This window comes from Thamnophis elegans, chromosome 2 (assembly GCF_009769535.1).
Source record: "Thamnophis elegans isolate rThaEle1 chromosome 2, rThaEle1.pri, whole genome shotgun sequence".
In the NCBI taxonomy this organism is placed as follows: Eukaryota; Metazoa; Chordata; class Lepidosauria; order Squamata; family Colubridae; genus Thamnophis; species Thamnophis elegans.
In genome coordinates this window covers 87000177-87023175 of record NC_045542.1, presented here as the reverse complement: position 1 = coordinate 87023175, position 22999 = coordinate 87000177, and the positions used below count along the sequence as shown (strand labels likewise).

Genomic DNA, 22999 nt, shown 5'->3' with positions numbered 1-22999 from the left:
GGTATTGCATTTGATTTGGTCCTAGGATTTTGGAAGGATTTTGAGATTCATTGCACACTGCCTCGCTACTGTGATAATGAAAATTCCGCAAATATGCTTTTCCAGGTTTTTTTTTGTTTTGTTTCATCTTTTCTTTTGATAAGAGTTTTTCTTCCCTTCAAAGTGCTCACTGCATTGTCCAAACGCTGATATCCCTATGTATCCATTCTTTGATTTCCATTATAGTCTCTATTCTTCTTTGAAGGATGATCCCCATAAGAACTGTGGGTTCTTCTTCTGAATAACTAAATATAGGCATCATAACTGGAAGAGCTGCTTCATTTTGCATCCTTCACCTTCTCTTACAATAAAGCGGTGACTTAAAAGCATCAAACTGTTTGTCTACTGGATATAACTTTTTTTTTCTTTAATAATCCCAATACAACTGTTGGTGAGATTAAAAAAGAAAGATAAAGTCATGCAATGGTTCATGAAGGCAATCTGGCCATCAATTTGAGTAGTGACTTTAAATTTCAGGTATCGTTTACATAAATTGCAGATAAAATTCCAAGCATCCTTAGCAGGCTTTAGCACTTCCACATCATTGGATAGCAACATAGTAATTCTTAATATATTCACAACTATAGACAATAAACTTCACTGAAAATGTTAAATTTGCTATGTCCCGAAGATGATGCATTAGTTGGTATTTTCATATACATACATACATACATACATACATACATACATACATACATACATACATATATATATATATATATATATATATATATATATAAATATTCATGGCAGGGCAATAGCACCTTTGACAGTCACATGATCAGGAACAAGTCAAAAGATGAAATATAGGAGTGGAAAAAATTATATATAACACAGTTCTGTTTATTATTGAAGTTTTTGTATCTCCTAGGGGGAGCGGGAAAGCATGTAGAGAAAGCATAGAGAAACATAGATATCATGAATTTTCAAAGCATGCAAACATTCGAAGATTGTATCCAATGCTCTCTGTTTATGCAGAAAAGGTTTATCATTGCCCGCTGCATTTCTCTGCAGTTTTCTATAGTTCTGGAACCCCTCCAAATGTCTTCCAGTCTGCAGTAGAAGCTTAGGGACTGCAGTGGAGGGATTTGGCTATTGCACTCGGTACAACATATGCTCACACACCAGTCTATCACAGCCTTCAAGTTTGTAGCCAGTTCCATGCTGTAATTGTTAAAACATTGTTTGTCTCTGTTTCACTAGAACGATTATAGGAAGTTATCTATGCAATGCAAAGACTTTGTGGTGGGCGTCCTGGATCTCTGCAGAGACACGGAGGAAGTGGAGGCTATTCTGAATGGTGATGCGAGTGTACAAGTATGGCCTGAACATCCCCGTCCAAGTTTGAGCAGAATCAAGCTATCCATTAAATATGAAGTCAAAAAAGTGAGTATTCTCTTGCCTGTTTCCTTGTCGCATGTTGAAAGTCAGATTAAAAATTGGATTTCTGCATGGATTGCCTGCTCAAAGGATTGTGTGTAGGCAAAACACATAGAGCTTAAAGTCATGGCAGAGAGTAAGGGTGAAAGATGGTAGCAATCGCAAGACAGGAAGAGATTGTGGGTTGTAGTGAAAGATGGTGACGCTTAACTGTGGAACCTACTTTGAAAATAGTTCAATGACTCACGTCCTAAAGGACTGAATCAGCATGACATTTTAGGGATAGATGCATTTTGCAAAGTTTCTCTCCACTTTTCTTGAAATAAGGCTTACTTGAGTAGTTGGATAAGGCAGGAAAGGACCTATAGATAAATCTGTGAAGCATTTTTATCTAACTCCTGGTGATTCTTGTGAGTTTCTATTAAGCTCCAGTAATCCATTCAACTTAGACTGAAAAGAAAACAGTACTGAGCTGTAAAATAGAGTTTACTGTGTGGTGAAAAATCTTGATAGTATTCCAATACAGTATGACTTTACATTCACTGTGAAAAATATTTTTCCTATTTGCAATGTTAAAGACCTAAAGGAAAATAGCATATATTAAAAAGTTACTTAAATTGGAAGTGATGCTAATCAGTTGCCTACAACCTGCAATCTCCAAATATATTTGACTATTAATTGTTGAGGATAATAAAAGTGGTAATCAAACTCATTTGGAAGTTGCCAGGGTGGGTTCACATTGCCCAGAGGGAATTTTTTTTTTAAAGACCAACTTTGTTTATTATGGAAGTTTATGTTATACTTTCTTCTTTGATGATATTTAGGATCTGGAAGAGAAAGGATGTTTTTGGTATTTTTATATTACAGTATGTCTTTCTTTTATTTTCTGCCATCACACATCAACAAATACATCTCTATATAAAGGAAGGATGCAATCTTTGTCTATGCCATCTCATAAATAAGTCTCTGGGGCCCAGAGCAGCACAAAAGCAGTGGATCTTGATTAAAATAGGCAGGCTTAGAATAGCGCTTCAGAGACTCAAACAGAAAACTGTAACATCATCATTGAAAAAAATTCATTAGAATTGTTGCACAGGAAAGCTCTAGAGTCCTCTCCCACTTCATCCACTGTGGCCAAAGAAGCAAGCAATCATTGTCTTTCTCATTGCTGATAAATTTTGGCCAAATCCATATCTCCCAGATTAATGTGCAAATGTATCTATACCAGTGTTTGCCTTTTTATTTCCAGAATATTCTGATGCCCCTTACTTCTAAAAAATAAACAAGTAAATGATTTTTGAACTGTGGCTTTTAAGAGGAAAAAAATATTTTAAAATGTATAATTAATTGGGGATTTTACTAGTGAAGTCTTTAGAACAGTGGTTCCCAAAGTGGGCAGTACAGCCCCCTGGGGCGGTGGGATTGCTTAGGGGGGTGCTAAGAGGCAGGGGGCACTAAGAGGCAGGGGGGCACTAAGAGGCAAGGGGGGTGGCACTGGCAGAGGAGTGCTAGTGGTGGCCCCTTCTAGCAAGCCATTTAGAACCAGTTCGCTCACTCACCCCCGCCCATCTGGAAGCTGCTCAATCGCTTGCTCCCCCCGCCCATCCGCACTATGCTAGCCTGGCCCACCACTCACTGATTGGCTGGCTCACCAATCGACCTGCCCACCTCTAAGAGCCCTATCTAAACCCATTTACCTTTTTTTTCTGCTTGGCTTTCTATAGATAAGGCTCTTAGAGGTGGGCAGGGCGATTGGTGAACCAGCCAATCAGTGAGCGGTGGGCAGGGCTAGCATAGTGCAGGCGGGTGGGGGGGGCAAGTGATCAAAGGGAGGCCCCTTCACTTCCCTTCACTCCCACTTTGTCTTGATGAGGTCACCACAGTTGCCAGGCGCGGAGAGACAGAGGTAGCCAAAGCAGCGGGGAAGCCTGGGCGGGTGAGCGAGCGATCTGCCTGATCCTCCATCGCTCACCTGCCCGGACCACTCTGGCTACCTCTGTCTGTCTGCACCCGGCAGCTGCAGCGACCTCATCAAGACAAAGTGGGAGCGAAGGGAGGTGAAGGGGCCTCAGTGCCTGCCTGATCCTCCTTCGCTTGCTCGCTATTTTGCCTACAAAGGTTTTTAAATTGGATTTTGAATAAATGTGCAATTAATTGTTACAGTTTTGAATTTTACTGTTACTATCTTCCTTCTGTTGTGCAAACCGCCCAGTCACATGACTCCCACAGCCATGCCCACCAAGCCACATCCACAGAACTGGTCATAAAAACATTGGAATTCCACCACTGGGTGGGAGGCACTGAGGATCAGTTTGTAGCACCAAGGGGATGGTGGACTGAAAAAGTTTGGGAACCACTGCTTTAGAAGGGAAACAAATGAATGCAGAAATAATCCTAAATGGTTTTATGGCTAAATAGAAGAGAAATTCAGAGATTTACTTTGGGCTGAAAAAGCCTCTTTGGTCTCTAAAAAAAACTGCTGGAGATTATGAATGGAATGGTGATGCTTATGGGAGCTAGGTGTCATCAGCTATTATAAGTCCTAATCATTAGCTTTAACGTGACTTCTTTATGTGACAAAATTATGGACTAGAAACCAATAACAACATTCTTAACTTTTAGTCCATAAACCTTTGCTTTAGTTCATAAACTGTTGGAAATGTTAAGTCATTTTCTAATTTAAGTCAAGGTCTGGCAAATAATTTCCTATGCTGGAAAACGATGATAGAAAAGGAAAATAAAGATGACAATGGTAATATTCAACAATGGTCAAACTCAATGTGGTTTTCCACATCATAGACAATTGTAATGGGACTTTAGGTTACCTATTGTGTGTAATCTATTGTGGCTCATAAACCATGGTTTGGGCTTAGGGTGATATCTAGAGCACTGTAGGTATTTTTAACAGGTTATTGTTAAAATAATTGTGACTTAGCATGATGTGTAAAACCATGAGCAATTAACAAAACAGGCTATGGCCATTTTTAAAGCCCTATAGTCAGAGTTAGGGATAGAGCTCAGGGAAGAATATGAGAGCCGCAGTGGCATAGTGGTTAGAATGCAGGCTACTTCTGCTGACTGCCGGCTGACTGCAATTTGGCAGTTTGAATGTCATCAGGCTTAAGGTTGATTCATTCTTCCATCCTTCCGAGGTGGGTAAAATGAGAACCCAGATTGTTGGGGACAAAATGCTGACTCTGTGAACCACTTAGAGAGGGCTATAACAGATTGTGAAGTGGTATATAAGTCTAAGTGCTACTGCTATTTATATTTAGTCCTTTACTTGGCAAGAAATAGCATTTGGAAGTGACTTGAACAAGAAACCAGCTTGGAGACTAAAAACATACACTTTTCTCCTACTGTAAGTACATCATGATCTCAAACCTCACAATATGGAACTTCTTTTTCTGAAAAAACAATAGGGCTACCAAAGCCACCAGAAAATTGCATTTTTATGTTGTTACAAAAGGTTACCTGGATTTATGCAACCAAAATCTGATAGTTCTAAACCAGGGGTGTCAAACTTGCGGGATCATGGCAGCATCATTTGACGTATCATGACTTTTTTCCCCTTTCGCTGAACCGGGCATGGGTATGGTTAGATCCGGCCCGTGGGCTGTGAGTTTGACAGCCCTGCTCTAAACAAAGTGCATGGTGCTGGGCATATTTCTTAAAATTTGGTGCTTATCCAGTTCGTGATTAACTATTGTTCATGATGGGAAATCTCCGTATAAATAGAATCCTGCATTTTTCACCAGGCCAAGTATCTTCAGTGGACTGTGGAGTTGAGAGGAAGGTTGCAACTTATCCTTTACCATACAAGGGCCTGCAACAGCTGGTAGACCTGTGGGTTCCAACACAGCAAACTGAATCCAAGAAGGGGAGGCTGCCAATTGAAATAACTAAACAGAGGAAAATAATAAATTGATTGCTTCAAAGTAGGAAAAGCTTGTCAGAGCACTTTAAACAGTTTAATCATGGATACATGATTTGCAAATTGGTCACTTCTTTTTCTGAGCCTGTTTTGTTTCTTCTGATTAATTATTTGTACAATATATTATGATTATGGATATTGGTTTACTGGAAGCGAACTTGGAAAGTGCTCCCAATTTTATAGTCAACAGCTGTTCCCTCCTTTCCTTCTAACTCTCCCCACCTGCTTATTGCTGCCTTAGCAGTTGTGCCCAGACTTTCTCTTCCAATTAGCAAAGCAATTCATTCCAACTCTTGCACTGCAAGCTCCTTCATTTTAATTATCCTTTGGAGACCCTGGATAGATCCAACGGCAATGTTTTAAAATAGGCCAGGCAGGAGAATTATATTCCTGGTTTCTAACAGTATTTATTTCACTAACATCCCAGTGTATTTTTTTTTTTTTTTGCAAAACGAATTGTAGCTCGGCAATCAAGCCCCTGCTTTAAATACCAAACTTTCCTTTAGCATTTCCAATTAAAGGAACTGAAGTGAAGTATTTGTGGTCCTCCTGGGTCAGCTTCTTTTTAAAGGAAGTATGGTAGCTTGCAGTTTCAGAGCTTCTGGTGGCTCATAAATCCTTATGTTATGTCCACCAGGCTCCTTTCAGAATACTGAATGCAGATTCAGTCCTCATGTGCTATTCCAATCTGCTACCAAAATTATGGGTTGCCTTTGACTTATGACTGCAACTGAGCCTGGAATTACAGTTATAAATCATTGTGATTGTAAATCAAGGCATCACATGACCAGATCCAATTTTTCAACATTAGTATCGGAAGTCATTAAGCAAACACTGCAGTCATTAAATGAATTAATTTTCCCTGATGGGCGTTTTTTGTTTGAAACTGGAAGTGAATGCCAAAAAACAGCAAAAAGTGTTGCAAATTGCAGTTGTGTGACTGTGGGACATTGCAAATGAGGCCAAGCCTCCAAAATATAACCATGTGACCATGCAGTGTATGTGAAAATGGGTCATAATCAGGGGTAAAATTCAACAGGTTCTGAAGAACCAGTAGCGGAGATTTTGAGTAGTTCAGAGAAGTCACAAATGCCACGTCTGGCTGACCCCAGAGTGGGGAAGGAATGAATATTTTGCAATATCCTTCCCCTGCCACACCCACCAAGCTACGCCCACAGAACCAGTAGTAAAAAAAATGAATTTCACCACTGGTCATAAGTAGCTTTTGGGTGGGTGGTCATAACTTTGAATGATTGCTAACTGACCAAGTTGTAAGTAAAGGATTTGCAGTACAATTATACAGCTTTTTCTGATGATTGTTTAGTTGGTATATTTTGTTGGCTCGGCTAAAGCTAATGCATTCAGACTAACAAAGGAATGTTAAGACAGTGCAGAGAATAAAACAGATTCAAATAGAAAATGTGAGCTATGCATACCACTTCTTATAGCTGAAAACAACTATGCAACGTTCTGAGTTGAAGGGGTGATGCAGTCTTATTTGCATATCGCTGAAGGGTGAGTTACTGTTTTTAAAACTCCCTCCCCAACATTTTTGCCTGAGTTAGCATTGCCATTTAAAAACACCAGGGATTGCCACGGTTCATTAGACATCAAAACTAGCTTCTTTAAAACCTCATTGGCAGGCCAACATAGAAAAAAACACAAATTAGAAGCTTAAGTATAATCTTCTGCCCATGTTATCCATGCTGTCCTCCACAGTATAACAAGATTGGAACTGTCTCCAAATATTTTTCCACACACAAGAGGAGGTTTAAAATGATGGTGGCTCAACAGGTTAAGATTCTGAGATTGATATCGCTCATTGTGGTGAACAACATGAATACGCGCACCATGGAGAAGTGTGCATTTTCTACTGAATTCATGTTTATGAAAATAGTAGGCTTGGTAAGCTTTTCAAAGAGATGAAAAATGAGGCAGAATATTGCTTTCTAGCTTCTGGCAATCTGTATATTTCTTATCAATTTGTTTCAGATAGGGGCTAGGTCAAAGGTTGTTTCTGTATAATTTGAAGACTAAGATAAAAATTATATGTATCTAAACCACATTACCCTATCCATTTTCTACCTGTCCACATTCTAATTCATTTATACCTTTTAATGCATAGGGCTTGGAAAGTGAGTGGAGAGAAATTACTTGTGAGAAATATAATGGAAGGGAAAATCTATGGATAGAATCGGGCCCTACATCTCAAAGATTCCTTAGGCTACAACAGAAATAAAAACAGTAAGATGAACAGCAAAACATAGGCTGCAACTCTGCTCTTTGTCCCATTTTTTTAAAAAAACACACTAAATGTAGATAAATTATATGTCATCCCATGAAACATTGTTTGACTTCACACATTGCACTATATCAATGTTCATGTTCTACAAACAGCAACTGCTAAGTTCCCACATGTCTTATTCTAGATTGAGTGGCAATGAGCACATTTCCAAAAGTTTTATTTTGCTGTAAATCAGATAATAATAATAATAGAATGGAATGGCTTTTTCTTCAGAAGTTATGGGTGCTCCATCACAAAGATGGTATTCAGCCAGTTCTGACAGGTTCTGGAGAACCGGTAGCGAAAATTTTGAGAGTAGGGATTTTGCAGTATCTTTCCCCTGCCGCGCACACAAAGCCACGCCCACAGAACTGGTAGTAAAACAAATTTGAATCTCACCACTGCTCCATCAATGGAGGATTTCAAAAAGAGATTGAACAACCATTTTTTCTGAAATGGTATAGGGCCTCCTGCTTGAGCAGGGGGTTGGACTAGAAGACCTCCACGCTCTCTTCAAATGCTGTTATTCTATGTTCTGTGTTCTACGTTCTAGAACATGGGTGTCAAACTCACGGCATCACATTGCCATCACATGATGTTTCACATTGTTTTTCCCTTTGCGGAGCTGGGGTGGGCGTGGCCTGCATGTGACGCATCCGGCCCATGGGCCGCTAGTTTGACACCCCTGGACTCTAGAAGAGAGGAAGTGTAAATTAGGGAGAGAAAGATCGGCAAAAAAGAATCTCTTCTCTTATTTTTGTGGCTTAAATATAGCCCAGAAAAGCAGATTGGTTGAAGTCCAAAAGCTTAGTGTCAAAAGTATCCTACAGTATTCATTCCAGAGTTTGTAAGCTGAAGATCTGAAGATAAAGAAGCCAGGAAACCAGGAATGACAGAAGCAGAGTTTGGGGGTGAGGAGGATTTAAATATAACCCACAAGATGATGGTCATGGCAGCACATCAATGTTTTTCTCCTTTTATACATACATTTGTCTTTTGGATCTATCAAACTTCCAACTGATATGTGCCACCAAGCTAGTTTTCCATAATCCATTCATGTGCCCTAATCATGCAGTTTTGGAATTTTTTAAAAAAGCCTCCATCTATGCTGAAATAACCATTATAGCAACAAAATAATAATCTCTAAAAGGTTTTAATGGGCTAAAAAACAATGGCTGCAGATGAGCTGTTTGCAACTGTAGATGCTACTTTTACTGATTTAATCACCCTGCTTTTTTCACCTCCTGCTTGAAAATTATGAAGTGGTTTCTTGAATATGGAGCACTTTATGGATATCTCTAAATATAGAGAAAAGGGTGAATCGGACTTCATTCATCTTTTTGCAGTTTATTTGCCTCAATGGGAGTTTATCAGGATTGTCATTAAAGTTGAGTTGCTAGTGAAAGTAATCCTTCAGAAAAATTGTCATCTGTACTTGTTTTGCTTTTCAGGAGCTGTTATCACTAAATAAAACTTAGAAAAGATGTTTTATTTGATGAACTCACAAGGATAACATTCATCTTCTGACAGCCATATGCCATGGTTTTAAATTGTATGTCTGGCTAGGTTTCACATGATCTAAGGGTTTCACCCAGATTGACCAAGCTCTTTTTTTTAAATGAATGATGTTATTTCATCTGCTTGGAAGTGGAAAAAGCCAATTGAATAACTAAACTGTTCACATGGAGTCTGCTCATCTACCATCATTGCTTTGTAATGGTTCTGTGTGACTACAAGGTAATAACCTCCTATGTAACAAAGACCTGAAAGTTAGGGGCAGATCATCATGGAGAAGATCTGTCTATGTGGTCTGGGTGTGAAGAGTCAACAATGACTTCATTACATAATCAAAATAACATGCCAGTGGTTTTTTAAAATGATTTTTTTAAAATAAAAAATCAAACATGCTAGTTGTACAAACAGAATAGCAAAAATATGGATCTGTATCTATACTATTATGGACCTCTAACAAGATGCCCAGCAATTTTCTCTCTGTCTGCCTGTCTGTCTGTCTCTCTTCTCTCTTTCTCTCTCTCTCTTTCTGTCTCTCTCTTTCTATTTCTATTTCTCTGTGTCTCTGTCTTTCTTCTCTCTCTTTCTCTCTCTCTCTCTCTCTTTGTCTGTCTGTCTGTCTGTCTTTCTCTTTCTGTTTCTCTGTCTCTCTGTCTTGTTCTCTTCTCTCTTCTCTCTTTCTCTTTCTATTTCTCTGTCTATCTGTCTCTCTTCACTCTTTCTCTCTGTCTTTCTGTTTCTCTGTCTGTCTGTCTGTCTGTCTCTTTCTGTTTCTCTGTCTGTCTTTCTCTCTTCTCTCTCACACACTTTATTGCTTTCTCTTTCTCTTTCTGTCTCTCTGTCTCACTGTCTGTCTCGCTTCTCTCTTTCTTTCTCTCTTTCTCTCTCTCTCTCTCTCTCTCTCTCTCTCTCTCTCCTTCTGTCTCTCTGTCTGTCTCTCTATCTCGCTCTCCCCTTTCCCACCCATGTATTTGTTTCTCTAAGATTACTTTGGGACAAGATTTTTTTCAAGCTTTTAAATCTGCAATAGCATTAAAATGAGTGGTATTTCTTGTATGTAGTAGTTATTAGGATCTGCAGTGTAAGCAGATCTTGCCAATAAAGAGTTTCTCGATGAGCTTTGCAGGTAGCCTTCATTATTGACTGGTTACTTAATGATTGTTCAGAATCACAGGAGTCTCAAAAAAGGAGCTTTATATAAGGCATTTCTGACCATTGTAAAATGTTGTGCTGTTCCCTCCTGTGATCACATGACCATACTTGGAATGCTCGGCAGCTGGCATGCATTTATGACTAGTTACAGCATTGCATGGGCACATGACTCTGATTTGTTGCATTTTGTGCCATTTTTCCAGGAGAAAACAACAAAAAATACCCATTGGATATGCTGAATTTGGTTAAATTCCACATGGTTTGCATAACGGCTGTGGTGACTCACTTTGCAACAAGAATAAAATTGTCATAAAATAGAGTTAGGTCACCTGGTGATATCTTCAATGACCACCCCAACTTACAACTAAAATTCCAACCTGTTTATTAGTGATTTTTTTAAAAAACTGTTTGATCTAGTTGTTTAAACTTTACTATTGTGCAATTCACACTCACAGAATTGTTGTTTTGACTTCAAGGTTCTACCCTCTTTTTTAAAAAATTGTATTTTGTAAATTGTGCAGCTATAATTTTATCATTTTGTAATAGAATGCAGGAAGCCTTTCAGTGAAAGGAAGATTCACTGTGTTAAAATAACAAATCCCATGTTAGCACTTTCTGGTCAGGTGAAAACTTCATTTCTTTTGAAAATGCAACTGTGCTCACAGATTGTAGCTAAAAGCTACCTAACCATTTTTCTAGCTGTTAGAAACCTGTCATTCTGAATTTCCATGGAAACAGACCTGTTTAATATTCTAGCCAAGTCTATATTGATTCATATCCTGTACTGTCCCATTCTTTTCAAGGTTTTCTTTGATAATTTTTCTTATGGACCTCAGAGGCTTTTCAGTTTATCAAAAATATTAATTAAAAATACTATGTGTAATTTTAACCTACTCTTCTGCCTAGTTTGATGGATATAATCTCAATCCAATATAGATTAACCACTCACTGAAGCCAACCTTTTAACATTATGTGAGAGTGGATTGGAACTGCATCACGTATCTTCCATGCTGGGTGAAAATGATGTACACATTAGACTGCACCATCAATGTTGATTTTCAATATTGAGGGAAAGTAAGCTATCTACCTCATGTTCCCATGTCTACCTGGTGATGTCTAGCACTGAACTTACTCCATTCAAAAACATCTGGAAGGGATGGTTATCATTTGGGGCCATAAAGGTATTCATGGAAAATATGCCTCCCTTCCACACAGACCAAGTCAGCCTCAAGCGTTAAGAAAGTCCATGAAAACCTGGCTTTTTCAGAAAGCTATAAATTGATAGGTGATTGAAAATTGCATGTGTCTCTGGAGTCACTTTTATGACTGAAGCAACATATAAGCCTGAGAAAATTATTAATAAATCTGGGAGTTGAACACCAAGTCTTTTTCTAACTTCTTTATTACCTGTCTCTAGAGCATGATGAGCTAAGGATCAGAGAGCAAATATCATTTTAGTTCTTCTTTGTCATTATTATTTTAAAATAAATCTGTTGTATAAAGCTCCTTAAAGTCTGTTTTATTGGTGATTTACAATTCACAGGTATGCTTCTATAACACCTTTAAACTCTTAGAAATGGTCCACACCAGGGATTTGTGTACTCCCTTCCAAGCCCCATGTTGGGCCTTTGAGTTGGGGAATAAGATATAGTTGTCCTCAAAAAAAGGGGCAACATCTGTTGCTTGTCTTACTGGTTAAGACCTATCTTCGGCAGCCTTCTTAATTCTTTTTGACAACTCTTCTTTATGATGGAAGACAAAAATTTTGGCTGGCTGACATTTCTGAAGCTACCCCACCCAGTTACTGTTGTCTTTAGGTTTAGAGAAACCAGAGCAGAATTCTACCAATGTATTATGATGTAGTATGGCAGATGGATCTGGAGATTGTTAGTGAGTCTCAGGGGTGGTTTTAGAAAAAAACACTTGTTCCTACTAATCCTAATCTCAGCTCTGTCGTGCTGTGCAATGTTTTGTTTTGCTTTGGTCCATGTTGACATCTTTCCTGCAGTGATATTGGAGGGTAGATACCAGAAAAGCACTTTTTTAAAGAGAGTCTGTCCTTAGGATTCAGTAAGCCTGAACCTCTTGTCCATATGTTCTTTTTTGTCTCTCCCAAAGCACCATATGTTCTATCTTCTAAAAGTTCTTGTTAGTAAAAGTCAGTACCATTGTAAGGTAAAGATGTATGCCTTCTCTTGCAGAATCACAAGCAATTTGTTACAGTGTGCCTTAAGTTCTTGTTGGTTGCTCTCTCAACCAGAATGAAAAAACTGGTTTCACCTAGATGCTGTTGATATCTTGGTATCAGTTCTTTTTTATACTCTAGATTTCACTTCCTCCTCCTCCTCCTCCTCCTCTCCTCCTCCTCCTCCTCCTCCTCCTCCTCCTTCTTCTCCTTCTCCTCCTTCTCCTTCTCCTTCTCCTCCTCCTCCTCCTTCTTCTCCTCCTCCTCCTCCTCCTCCTCCTCCTCCTCCTCCTTCTTCTTTTTCTTCTTCTTCTTCTTCTTCTTCTTCTTCTTCTTCTTCTTCTTCTTCTTCTTTTGCATTATACTTATATTTCATGGTATTTTACTTTTGTTGTTGTTGTTTTCCTGTGGGGTAATTGGCCATATTTTTTTTTTTTTTAAAGTATCTACTTCATGCATTACTGCTTTTTGCCTTGTATTAATGATTCTGGTAAGAGAAAAGGAGTATGGTGTGTTAGTAGCAAATCTATTTACACAGAGGAAGATTAGTCAGTGAACATATAGATGGAGTAGCATTCATCCAGTGGATATCAAATTTCATTTCCTACCAGAAACCATTAAGGAGAAAGAATAATAGAGACTGAGTAAGCAGCTAACCATTTCTTTCCCAGATTTCAGTACAGCTTTCCCAATCAGAATGAATAATTTGTGTCTATAATAACTGCTGACATTTGGAATTCTAATTTGAATGGCTCATACTAAATTTCTTTTTGCTATTATGCTTCTCATATGCATAATGAGTTTGTTTTATTACTCCCTCTGAGGACCTGTGCATACAAAACTACTGCCTGCGAGATGACCTTTCCTCCAAGAATGTGTGATTGATTCGGCAAGGCCCACTTCAAATTATTTACTAAGACAATCACCTTCAAACTTTTCTTGACCTAAGGACCTATGTCCAAACTTTCAATGACCTTTTCGACAGGGAAGGAGTGATTGTATAGTTGCTTACTTTTCACACATTGGTTTTTCCACCCTAATCTAGTGTCATATGATCTCTATGGTCAGAATATAACTATTGCACTTCAGGAGCCTGACCAAAAAAACCATGACCTGTTGAATAACAGTGTCCCTTCAAGTCAGCAGGAGCTTCAATGAGTGGAGTTTCTTCTTCTTTCTGCAACCTCCCTTGGCTCCCTGCAAATTTATTTCAAAATATTAGAGAACAGTGTCTCAAGCAGCGTGGAGAATGGGGGAATTGACACAATCACTACCCAACCATTTTTAGTCACAGAAGATTCACCAGATCAAAGACTTTCCATTTTGCTTTATTCCGATAAAGACTCTAGCTTTGGGGGGGGGGGTAACAAGGGCTGGTTCTGAAAGGAAACCCTGCCAAGAAAGCTCTTTAAGTACATGGGAATGTTAGTTACTAATTGAATTAATAAGAGAATTATAAGAAGTTCTTACATTCTCTCCTCTTTGGGACTCAGTACAATTTGGAACAGCTAGGTTTCATTTTCAAGGGTTTCCCTGTAACCACTTGCACTCAAAAGCTGCATGCTGGGCAGAAGAAATGGCAGTGGATGATCAAACACCTACTCAGCATGATGCTCTAGAATGAATTAAGGCAGGAGTTGGGAAGGAAAACTGCTGTTTTTAATGCACCTATCTATTAAATTATGATAGATACAGAGGTGTATCTTCCCAGCTACTTGAAGTCACTCATCCAAGTGTCCAGATAAAATAAAAGCATAGCAACAGTGGCCATGAAATCAGTGAAAGTTAACTGAGCTTGTCATGAAGCTAAAAGTATGTATAAGAGATGTATTTTAATTTTAAAATATTTATGGGAACTTGAAGGATAGCACCAGATCCAGTACATAATTCATGCTGTGTGCCAAAGCTGAAAGTCACCTGCTTAATTTGGAAGGCAGAGACATGCTGTTATGTTCTGGATTCAGGCAGCCTTGGATGATTCTCTAATAGTTGAGTCCTATGTAGAGTTTTACAAGCAACAACCTACATCTTGTTGTATGATTGAAATCCCATGATGAATGTTTTCTCAAATAGGTTAGAGTGGTAGTCATCGTTATTTACCCAACTAAAATAGCTTGAAGTTTCTGTTAAGGATCTGAATGTTAGATGCATTAGTGATGACAGGAACATCCAGCAGTTTAAAGAAGTCCTTCCAGAAACTGAGCATATTGTCTGGCTATGTTAATTTTCTATTGTCATAAAACATAAAGATAAAAGCTATTTTGGAGAAGAGGAGGACATTTTGGTGACCAGTATGGGATAGTGACAAAAATGTTTGACTCTGAAAACCAAAGTTCAAGGACAACCTCAGCTATAGTTCACTAATAACTTTGGGCCAATCACTATGTCTCAGCTTAAATTACTTCACAGACTTGTGATGGGGATAAAATTGCAGGTGGGGTACTATATTTAACATAAATGTAACAACTACAAAGATATTGGAGAAAGCAAGCATTCTAGACAACCTGAGAAACTCAACTCCCCCACAAAAAGCATTTCAGGCCTTAAAACAGCCATAGAACAAAATGAGTTGAAGGCTGCAGGGCATTGTTATCTCCTAGAGCATAGTTTGTCAACTCTCACTCAATCAAATCCGAAATGAGCATGATTGCTGGTGATCATTATGCACATCGCAACTTAATGCCACCAAGTTGGCACTGATAATTGCTCACTGCTCCACACCTGCTCCATCTCCATGGCCCAAAGGGAGCTCACCAACAAATGAATAAAAGTGGAAAAGTAGTTGTCACTGTCTTCCCATTCATACTTCATCTTGGGTAGATGGTATGGATGGATTTGGAGCCAGGAGGAAAATAGCTAATTGACAGAAAGGTATGTATCACTGCAATCACCTTGACCGAGTCAAGCCTGCTTCTCCAAACCTAAAAGCAACAAATAAGACATAAACATGCTCAACTATATTTAGATGGTGTCCTTGATTTTATTTTGAGAAATGTATTACATGTAAGTTGCAACTGAGTGAGAAATGGAATGGATTTTTCTTTCTCTGTTTTAGTTTGAAGCCAGTAGATTCCCAATGGCAGCGTCCATTCATCACCTCCACCTCCACTATAGATGTCAAGTGCATCTTTTTCTATGCTAACTAATTGGCGCTCTCAAGAGTCTGACTCCAGCTTTCTCCAGCTGGCCATATAGTTCTTAATTCATCATAAAAGACAGCACTTCCCTGAGTCACAGATCTCAGTTTAATTAATAGCAAAGGTGTAAATTTGGTTTAAGATGAAAAAAATTGATAACGTTTCTATATATTTCAGTACAGTTAGTCCAGAAACACCTCCCTCTCCACTCCCCCATTCTCATGATTCCAAAGCGGTTCCAAACAGATTTCTGTCTGCCCCATTAAATTGAAAATTTCACTACATTGGTCATGGAGTGATAATGATTGTAAGAACTACCAGAAAGCTTTCACCCTCTTCCCTTGTCTTCCTAATCCCCTGAAGATTGCCCCATTTATTAGAATAGGTTTGCTTATCCTCATTTTCATGAAAGAATGACAGGAGCAGGTAGCTCAAAAGTGGAAGAAATGACACGCATACTGAAGTAATGCAGCTCACCATTCTGTACCTTTATGGTACAGAAGCGCCATAACGCTGACCAGGTAGTAATATGTGCTTTTTTTAAAAAAGTCAATGTGTTGTTCAAATATAATTCAAGAATATTATTTATATACTGAAAACATACATACATAAATACTAATGATAATGGTATAAAAGATGCATGTGGGAAAAAGAGGTCACTCCATCTATTTTGTTCAAGCACAAGAGATCTGGTCTGCAATCAGAGTTCTGTACCATAAAGTTATGTTCCTTCACATTTGCTTTTTTTTACAGCAGAACAAATAGCAATGTTGTTAAAAAAAAACCAAACCCCGAACACCCATATTCAATCAGAAGCTCTATCTCTTTATCTCAGCATTGATTCTCCTTGTAGAATGTAGAGCTGTCTTGAACCACGAGATGGGTGGGAAATAAATTTAATAATAATAAAAAATAAAAATAGAAAAATTGCATAAAAGAAGATTTTACAATCCTTTTAGTACAGCCACCCGTTAAGTGGAAAGAAATCACCAGCTACTAAAAGGTGTGGAGTAAAAAAGAGACTAGTACTTGAAGAACTGGTTCCTCTGAATTTGTAGTTTAGAATATTATTGGAAACCTAAAAAAAAAGTCAATGTCCAAAAGTTGATCCTCATGTTCATGGCATGGATGAATGCTTGGCCCAAGCTCATTTTAGATTTAGCTCATTCTTTCTTTCCAATGTTTTTAAGCACAATTTATAGATCTTAAAAACATATTCTGTGCCATTGTCACATTGTAAAAGTAGAAGTGTCAAGGAGACTTCTAATGTAACCTTCCTTCAGAGTTAATGTATACAAGAGAATACACAGTCACTTTGGTATTCAGTTTAAAGTATGCTTTTTAGACAAATATTTAGTATGAAGAATAGTGTTGGGACAGGGTTATAATCAATAATACAATAATAAAATAGCAGAGTTGGAAGGGACCTTGGAGGTCTTCTAGTCCAACCCCCTGCCTAGGCAGGAAACCCTATACCATTTCAGACAAATGGCAATCCAACATCTTCTTAAAGACTTCCTGTGTTGCAGCATTCACAACTTCTGGGGGCAAGCTGTTCCACTGATTAATTGTTCTAACTGTCAGGAAATTTCTCCTCAGTTCTAAGTTGCTTCTCTCCTTGATTAGTTTCCACTCATTGCTTCTTGTTCAACCCTCAGGTGCCTTGTAAAATAGTTTGACTCCCTCTTCTTTGTGGCAACCCCTGAGATATTGGAACACTGCTATCATGTCTCCCCTAGTCCTTCTTTCTATTAAACTAGACATCCCCAGTTCCTGCAACTGTTCTTCATATGTTTTAGTCTCCAGTCCCCTAATCATCTTTGTTGCTCTTCTCTGCACTCTTTCTAGAGTCTCCACATCTTTTCTACATCATGGCAACCAAAACTGAATGCAGTATTCCAAGTGTGGCCTTACCAAGGCATTATAAAGTGGTATTAACACTTCACGTGATCTTGATTCTATCCCTCTGTTTATGCAGCCTAGAAGTGTGTTGCTTTTTGGCAGCTGCTGCACACTGCTGGCTCAGATTTAAATGGTTGTCCACTAGGACTCCAAGATCCCTTTCACAGTTACTACTATTGAGCAAGGTACCACCTATACTGTACCTGTGTATTTCGTTTTTGTTGCCTAAATGTAGAACCTTACTCTTTTCACCATTGAATTTCATTTTATTAGATAGTGCCCAATTTTCAAGTTTGTCAAGATCCTTCTGTATCTTGAGCCTATCTTCTGGAGTGTTGGCTATTCCTGCCAGCTTGGTGTCAAATTTGATGAGTTCCCCATTTATTCCCTCATCCAAATTATTGATGAAGATGTTGAAGAGTACTGGGCCTAAAACAGAGCCTTGGGGTACTCCACTGCATACTTCACTCCATGAAGATGCAGTTCCATTGAGGACTACACATTGAGTGCGGTTGGTCAGCCAGTTACAAATCCATCTGGTGGTGATGCTGTCTAACCTACATTCTTCTACTTTATCTAGTAATAGGTTATGGTCTACCTTATCAAATGCCTTACTGAAGTCCAAGTAAACTATATTGACGGCATTCCTCTGGTCCACTAATTTTGTCACATTATCAAAGAATGCAATAAGATTAGTCTGGCATGATCTGTTTTGACAAACCCATGTTGACTTTTGGCTATTACCGTATATACTCGAGTATAGGCCGACCCGAATATAAGCCGAGGCACCTAATTTTACCACAAAAAAACTGGAAAAGTTATTGACTCGAGTATAAGCCTAGGGTGGGAAATGCAGCAGCTACCGGTAAATTTCAAAAATAAAAATAGATACCAATAATGTTTTTGAATATTTATTTCAAAGAAAAACAGTAAACTAGCGGTGTATTCAATGAAATACTTCACTCACCTCATGATGCTGATGTCCCGCTGTGATGATGATGTCCCGTGCAGCCGCGGGAGCGATGTCCCGCCTCCTATGACACATGGCACAGTGATTCCTATCATTGGATCACTGTACCAGAGGAGGTGGGACATCGCTATGTGGCTGCTTGCCATAACAAGGAGGAGGTGGGACATCGTTGCAGAGTGGCAGGAGGGGGAGGAAGGGGAATCGTAAGACAGCCCTGCATTACATTAGAACGTGAGGAGGGGGTATGGTGCGGTGCGCGCTGCGCGGCAAACTGACACAGAGGGAGGGGAAACTCACAGGGGCACTGGGCCATTCATGAGTGTCACCCAGCGGCATGGCCCCGCCCCTTTTTCTCCTCCATTCCGGGCAAATTTTTCACTGACTCGAGTATAAGCCGAGGCGGCTTTTTTCAGCCCAAAAAGTGGGCTGAAAAACTAGGCTTATACTCGAGTATATACAGTACTTTGTTTGCTTCTTTTATTCAATATTTTGTTTCTGGTCTCAGGGCTGTAATAAAATTTGATCTGAATTTCATCTAATCTGTGTAACAGAAACATTTCTGCTCCCACTCCTATCCTAGGTTGTCTGGTTCTCTACCTGGGTAATGGTGGTCTTTGTGTAGAATGGGTGGACATTCTCCAATTTAAGGTCTGAGTCACAATGTTTAAGGTCAAGATTGGTGGACTTTGATTACCTCTCCATTGTTTTTTGGACCAGGGCTCTTTGGGATGCCTATAGTGACATACTTTGATGATCTTCCTTGCCTGAGGATGAGTTCTCAGCCAGGAGTATTTCTTCACATTTTAAACCTAGAGTTAAAAACAGTCAGCTGTGGGAAAAGCCACTATCTGCCCTTTTGCTGTGCAATTATAATTATACCTACTTCTAAGATAACTTATCATTGTGACTTTGAGATCAATATCCAAAACTCCCTTGGTGGTCAAGCAGTGAAAAAAATACATAAATATTATTGTTTTATTATTAAAAATGGATTTACTATAAACACCCCTGCAATCAATTCAAAGCACCAAACTGCTTTTCTCCTGAATATCCTGAATCCTTTATATCATTTATATGGTGGTGTATCATACCACCCCAGGGGCTTTTGTCTCTAGACATTTTCCTTTCAACTTTTCTTTTTATTTTATTTTCTCTTGAAGAGCCTTAATCTCTTTTCTTTTCCCACCCATACAATACACTATGATAATAACACTTCCTTTATCTCTACTTTTCATTATCTTTATCTTTAATCGTGTTGAAAGATGATTAACAATCAGATGAACATTATATGCTGTGTTGGGAAGCAGACACTTCATGGGAAATCATGCAAAGAGAGATGCTTTTATCTTAGGGAATAAAATTCCTTTGTGAAGCTGCTGTAATTTTATCATTAGGAAGCCATAGGTCGATACCAAGCAATTAAGAATGTGAGAACACAAGCAGATCAAACCAAAAGCCTTTCTGTTCTAGCATTCCATTCTCAAATTGGCCAGCCATATGTCTTGTGTCAGGGAAAGCTCAAGTGCAGGACATAAATTAACTAGCACTTCTGAATCCCTTTCTCTAAAATTACTGTTGGCAGGCAGATATTACCGAACATTGTGTGACAGGCAAGAACCTGTCTTTGCTTAGTTCCTGCCTACTTAGCAGTTCAAAACCACACAAATGCAAGTAGATAAATAGGTACCACTACAGTGGGGGGGAAACAACACTCCCTCATGCTGGTCTCATGACCATGGAAATATCTTTGGACAGTGCTGCTTCATGGCCTCGAAATGGAGATGAGTGCCACCACCCCATAATCAGTAATGACTAGTAGAGTAAAATCCACAGGGACTCATTCACCAAAATTACTATTGGCAGACAGATATTACACACAATACATAATCCAGAAATCATTGGCTTTGTCAGACTTCAGCTGGGAATGTCACAAATGGCAATCACATGACCCCAGGATGCTGCAAACATCATAAATATATGCCAGTCACCAAGAGCCCGAATCCTGATCACATGTCTGTAAAGATATTGTAATGATTGTAAATATAAAAACCAGTTGTAAATCACTTTTTTCAATGCTGTTGTAACTTTGAATGATCACTAAGTGAATGGTTGTAAGTCAAGGTTTAACTACATGTGTTTTTCTTTAAAAATGCTAAATATCTCTTCTATATGTTTTACCCTCACAGTCTGATCTTTTTGTGGGCCATCAGATTTCTCTGATGGTCTGTTTACACTTGACAATTAACTGGGCAATCCAAAACACTGCTATCTCTATCTCGTAAGGATAATTCAATCAACAAGTAGCTCCCACTTATTATTTGTCAATATGTATTTGTTTTTGTATTAATTTAACACATTTGAAGGCCACCCACTTGGAATGACTCCAGGTGGCGTACAGATTCAAAACATAAAAATTCGATCAAAATCAAAAACATATGGACATTGAACCAATAACTTCTCTTAACCCAACTACTAGGCAAAAAGGGTTCAGCTAAAATGAAGAGGGGTAAAGACTGCTCATATCTCTGGGAAGATGCTATTCCAGTAGCAGGTAATACAATGTATCAGATGACATTGCTTGATAGATGTGATCTGAACCATGCTGACTCTACCTATCACAGGATGGCCGGAGATCATAGGAGCAAGATAGTCCTACAGATAACAGACCTTTATGCCATAGAAGTCTTTATAGGTGACAAGCAGCATCCTGAATTATAATTAGAAGCCTTATGGTGCACACTGTGAAGCAGCGATGGTACATGAACACATAGTGGCATGCCCATAATGGTTCAAACAATCACATTCTGGACCACATAAAACTGCTAAAGGGTCTTCATAGGCAGCCTCCATGTTACTAAGACATATCGGCACTAGAGCAATGCCATTTTTAATTCTTTCAAGCATTTAAAAAAAATCCAGAGCTTTTACTATGTTGCACTACGTTTTCTTATTATGGTTATTATTACTAATATTGCTTATTTTACATTTACATCACCATTTTTCTCTATTGTACTCTTTTGACTTTGTTGTTGCTGATGTGTGTGTGTGTGTGTTTGTGTGTATTTGGCAGTATTTATCTAAATCTAAAAGTTTGAATCAAGAATAGGCAGCAAAGCTGCATTTGGGAATAGAATCTATAGAAAATCCTACTCTACTTAATATCTTAGATGGGAACATGGTAAGAGATGGCAATTTAAAATGCTCAGGTTATTGATACATAACTGTATGAAGCTGAAGAAGTAACTCTCCTATGACAGCAGGATTGGAAGATTAGAATTATTGCTTCCTTCCTGTATATGGAGATTTTCAGTCATCAAAGTTTTGGTTGTTCCAAAGGTGTTTTTTCAGAAGGCAACTGGACTTTCTTGTTTTTTCTTTGAAGACATTTCACTTCTCATCCCTACCATCCAGTCAGAGCTGAAGAAGCTTATTGGATGAGAAGTAAAATGCCTTCAAAGAAAAGACAAGAATGTCCAGTTGCCTCCTGAAAAAACACCATGGGTATTCCTTCCTTCCTTCCTTCCTTCCTTCCTTCCTTCCTTCCTTCCTTCCTTCCTTCCTTCCTTCCTTCCTTCCTATCTTCCTTCTCCCCAAAGATTGCTAAGCTTACATATCAGTTTTGTTTACTCACTTTGGAGACTCTTAATGTTTTTCATGAAGTCTGTTTCTTCATCTGTCATTTTGTCATCAACCATTTGTCTTATCTCTATTCCAGAGGCTGTGGGAGAGGGGTACTGCTTACTTTCACAATTATTCTCCTTTTCAAACAATTCTTACCTTTATTTTCCTCTTGCAGTTTGTTGCCCATCCCAACTGTCAGCAACAATTACTCACCATGTGGTATGAGAACCTCTCAGGCTTACGCCAGCAGTCAATTGCTGTGAAATTCTTGGCTGTCTTCGGAGTTTCCATAGGCCTTCCATTCCTCGCCATAGCGTACTGGATAGCTCCCTGCAGTAAGGTACAGATTGGTTAAGGTGCATGTTTGTTTATCATTATTTATCTATATCCCTGGCTTGATGCAAATGACAAGATCTTCAGTTCAATCACAAATAAATGTTGTTGTATTAGAAGGTGCAACAGGCTTTTCAGTGGGTGAGCACAGTTTAGGCACAAATTAAGCAACCGCAAAATAGTTTTTAAAAGATAGGTAGAAAGACAAAAATAGAAAAAGTAAAGGGGGGGTGCTATTTCTAGTTTTATTATTTATTAAGCATCATGTGTGTAAGCAAATGTCTTTACAGGTTTGAGAAGTATTAACTGGGAAACCTTTAATTTAGTTCAATTCAGTTGAAAGTTTTAAACAGGATTTGAAGATTGAGAATTTCTCATTTAATTTCTGATTGTTTTCAGAGGGACTACAGTCAAATTTGTAAAGAAGCCAAATCTTACAGTCAGAGCTTACTGTGTCAAGTAGCTTGAACAATTGTTATGAAGTGGGAAGAGCTGATTGAAACAACTAGTACAGTAGAACCTCCAGTCATGACCATAATTTGTTCCATAA

At 38.6% G+C, this 22999-nt stretch overlaps 1 protein-coding gene across 1 annotated transcript in view; it reads left to right on the top strand.

The window, feature by feature from the left end:
- TRPC7 (transient receptor potential cation channel subfamily C member 7) overlaps nucleotides 1-22999 on the top strand; it is a 135944-nt gene that overhangs the window by 57009 nt on the left and 55936 nt on the right. The window contains exons 2-3 of the mRNA XM_032239052.1: nucleotides 1243-1425; nucleotides 22292-22456. Coding sequence (XP_032094943.1) covers nucleotides 1243-1425; nucleotides 22292-22456 — 348 coding nt within the window. The remainder of the gene's footprint in view (nucleotides 1-1242; nucleotides 1426-22291; nucleotides 22457-22999) is intronic.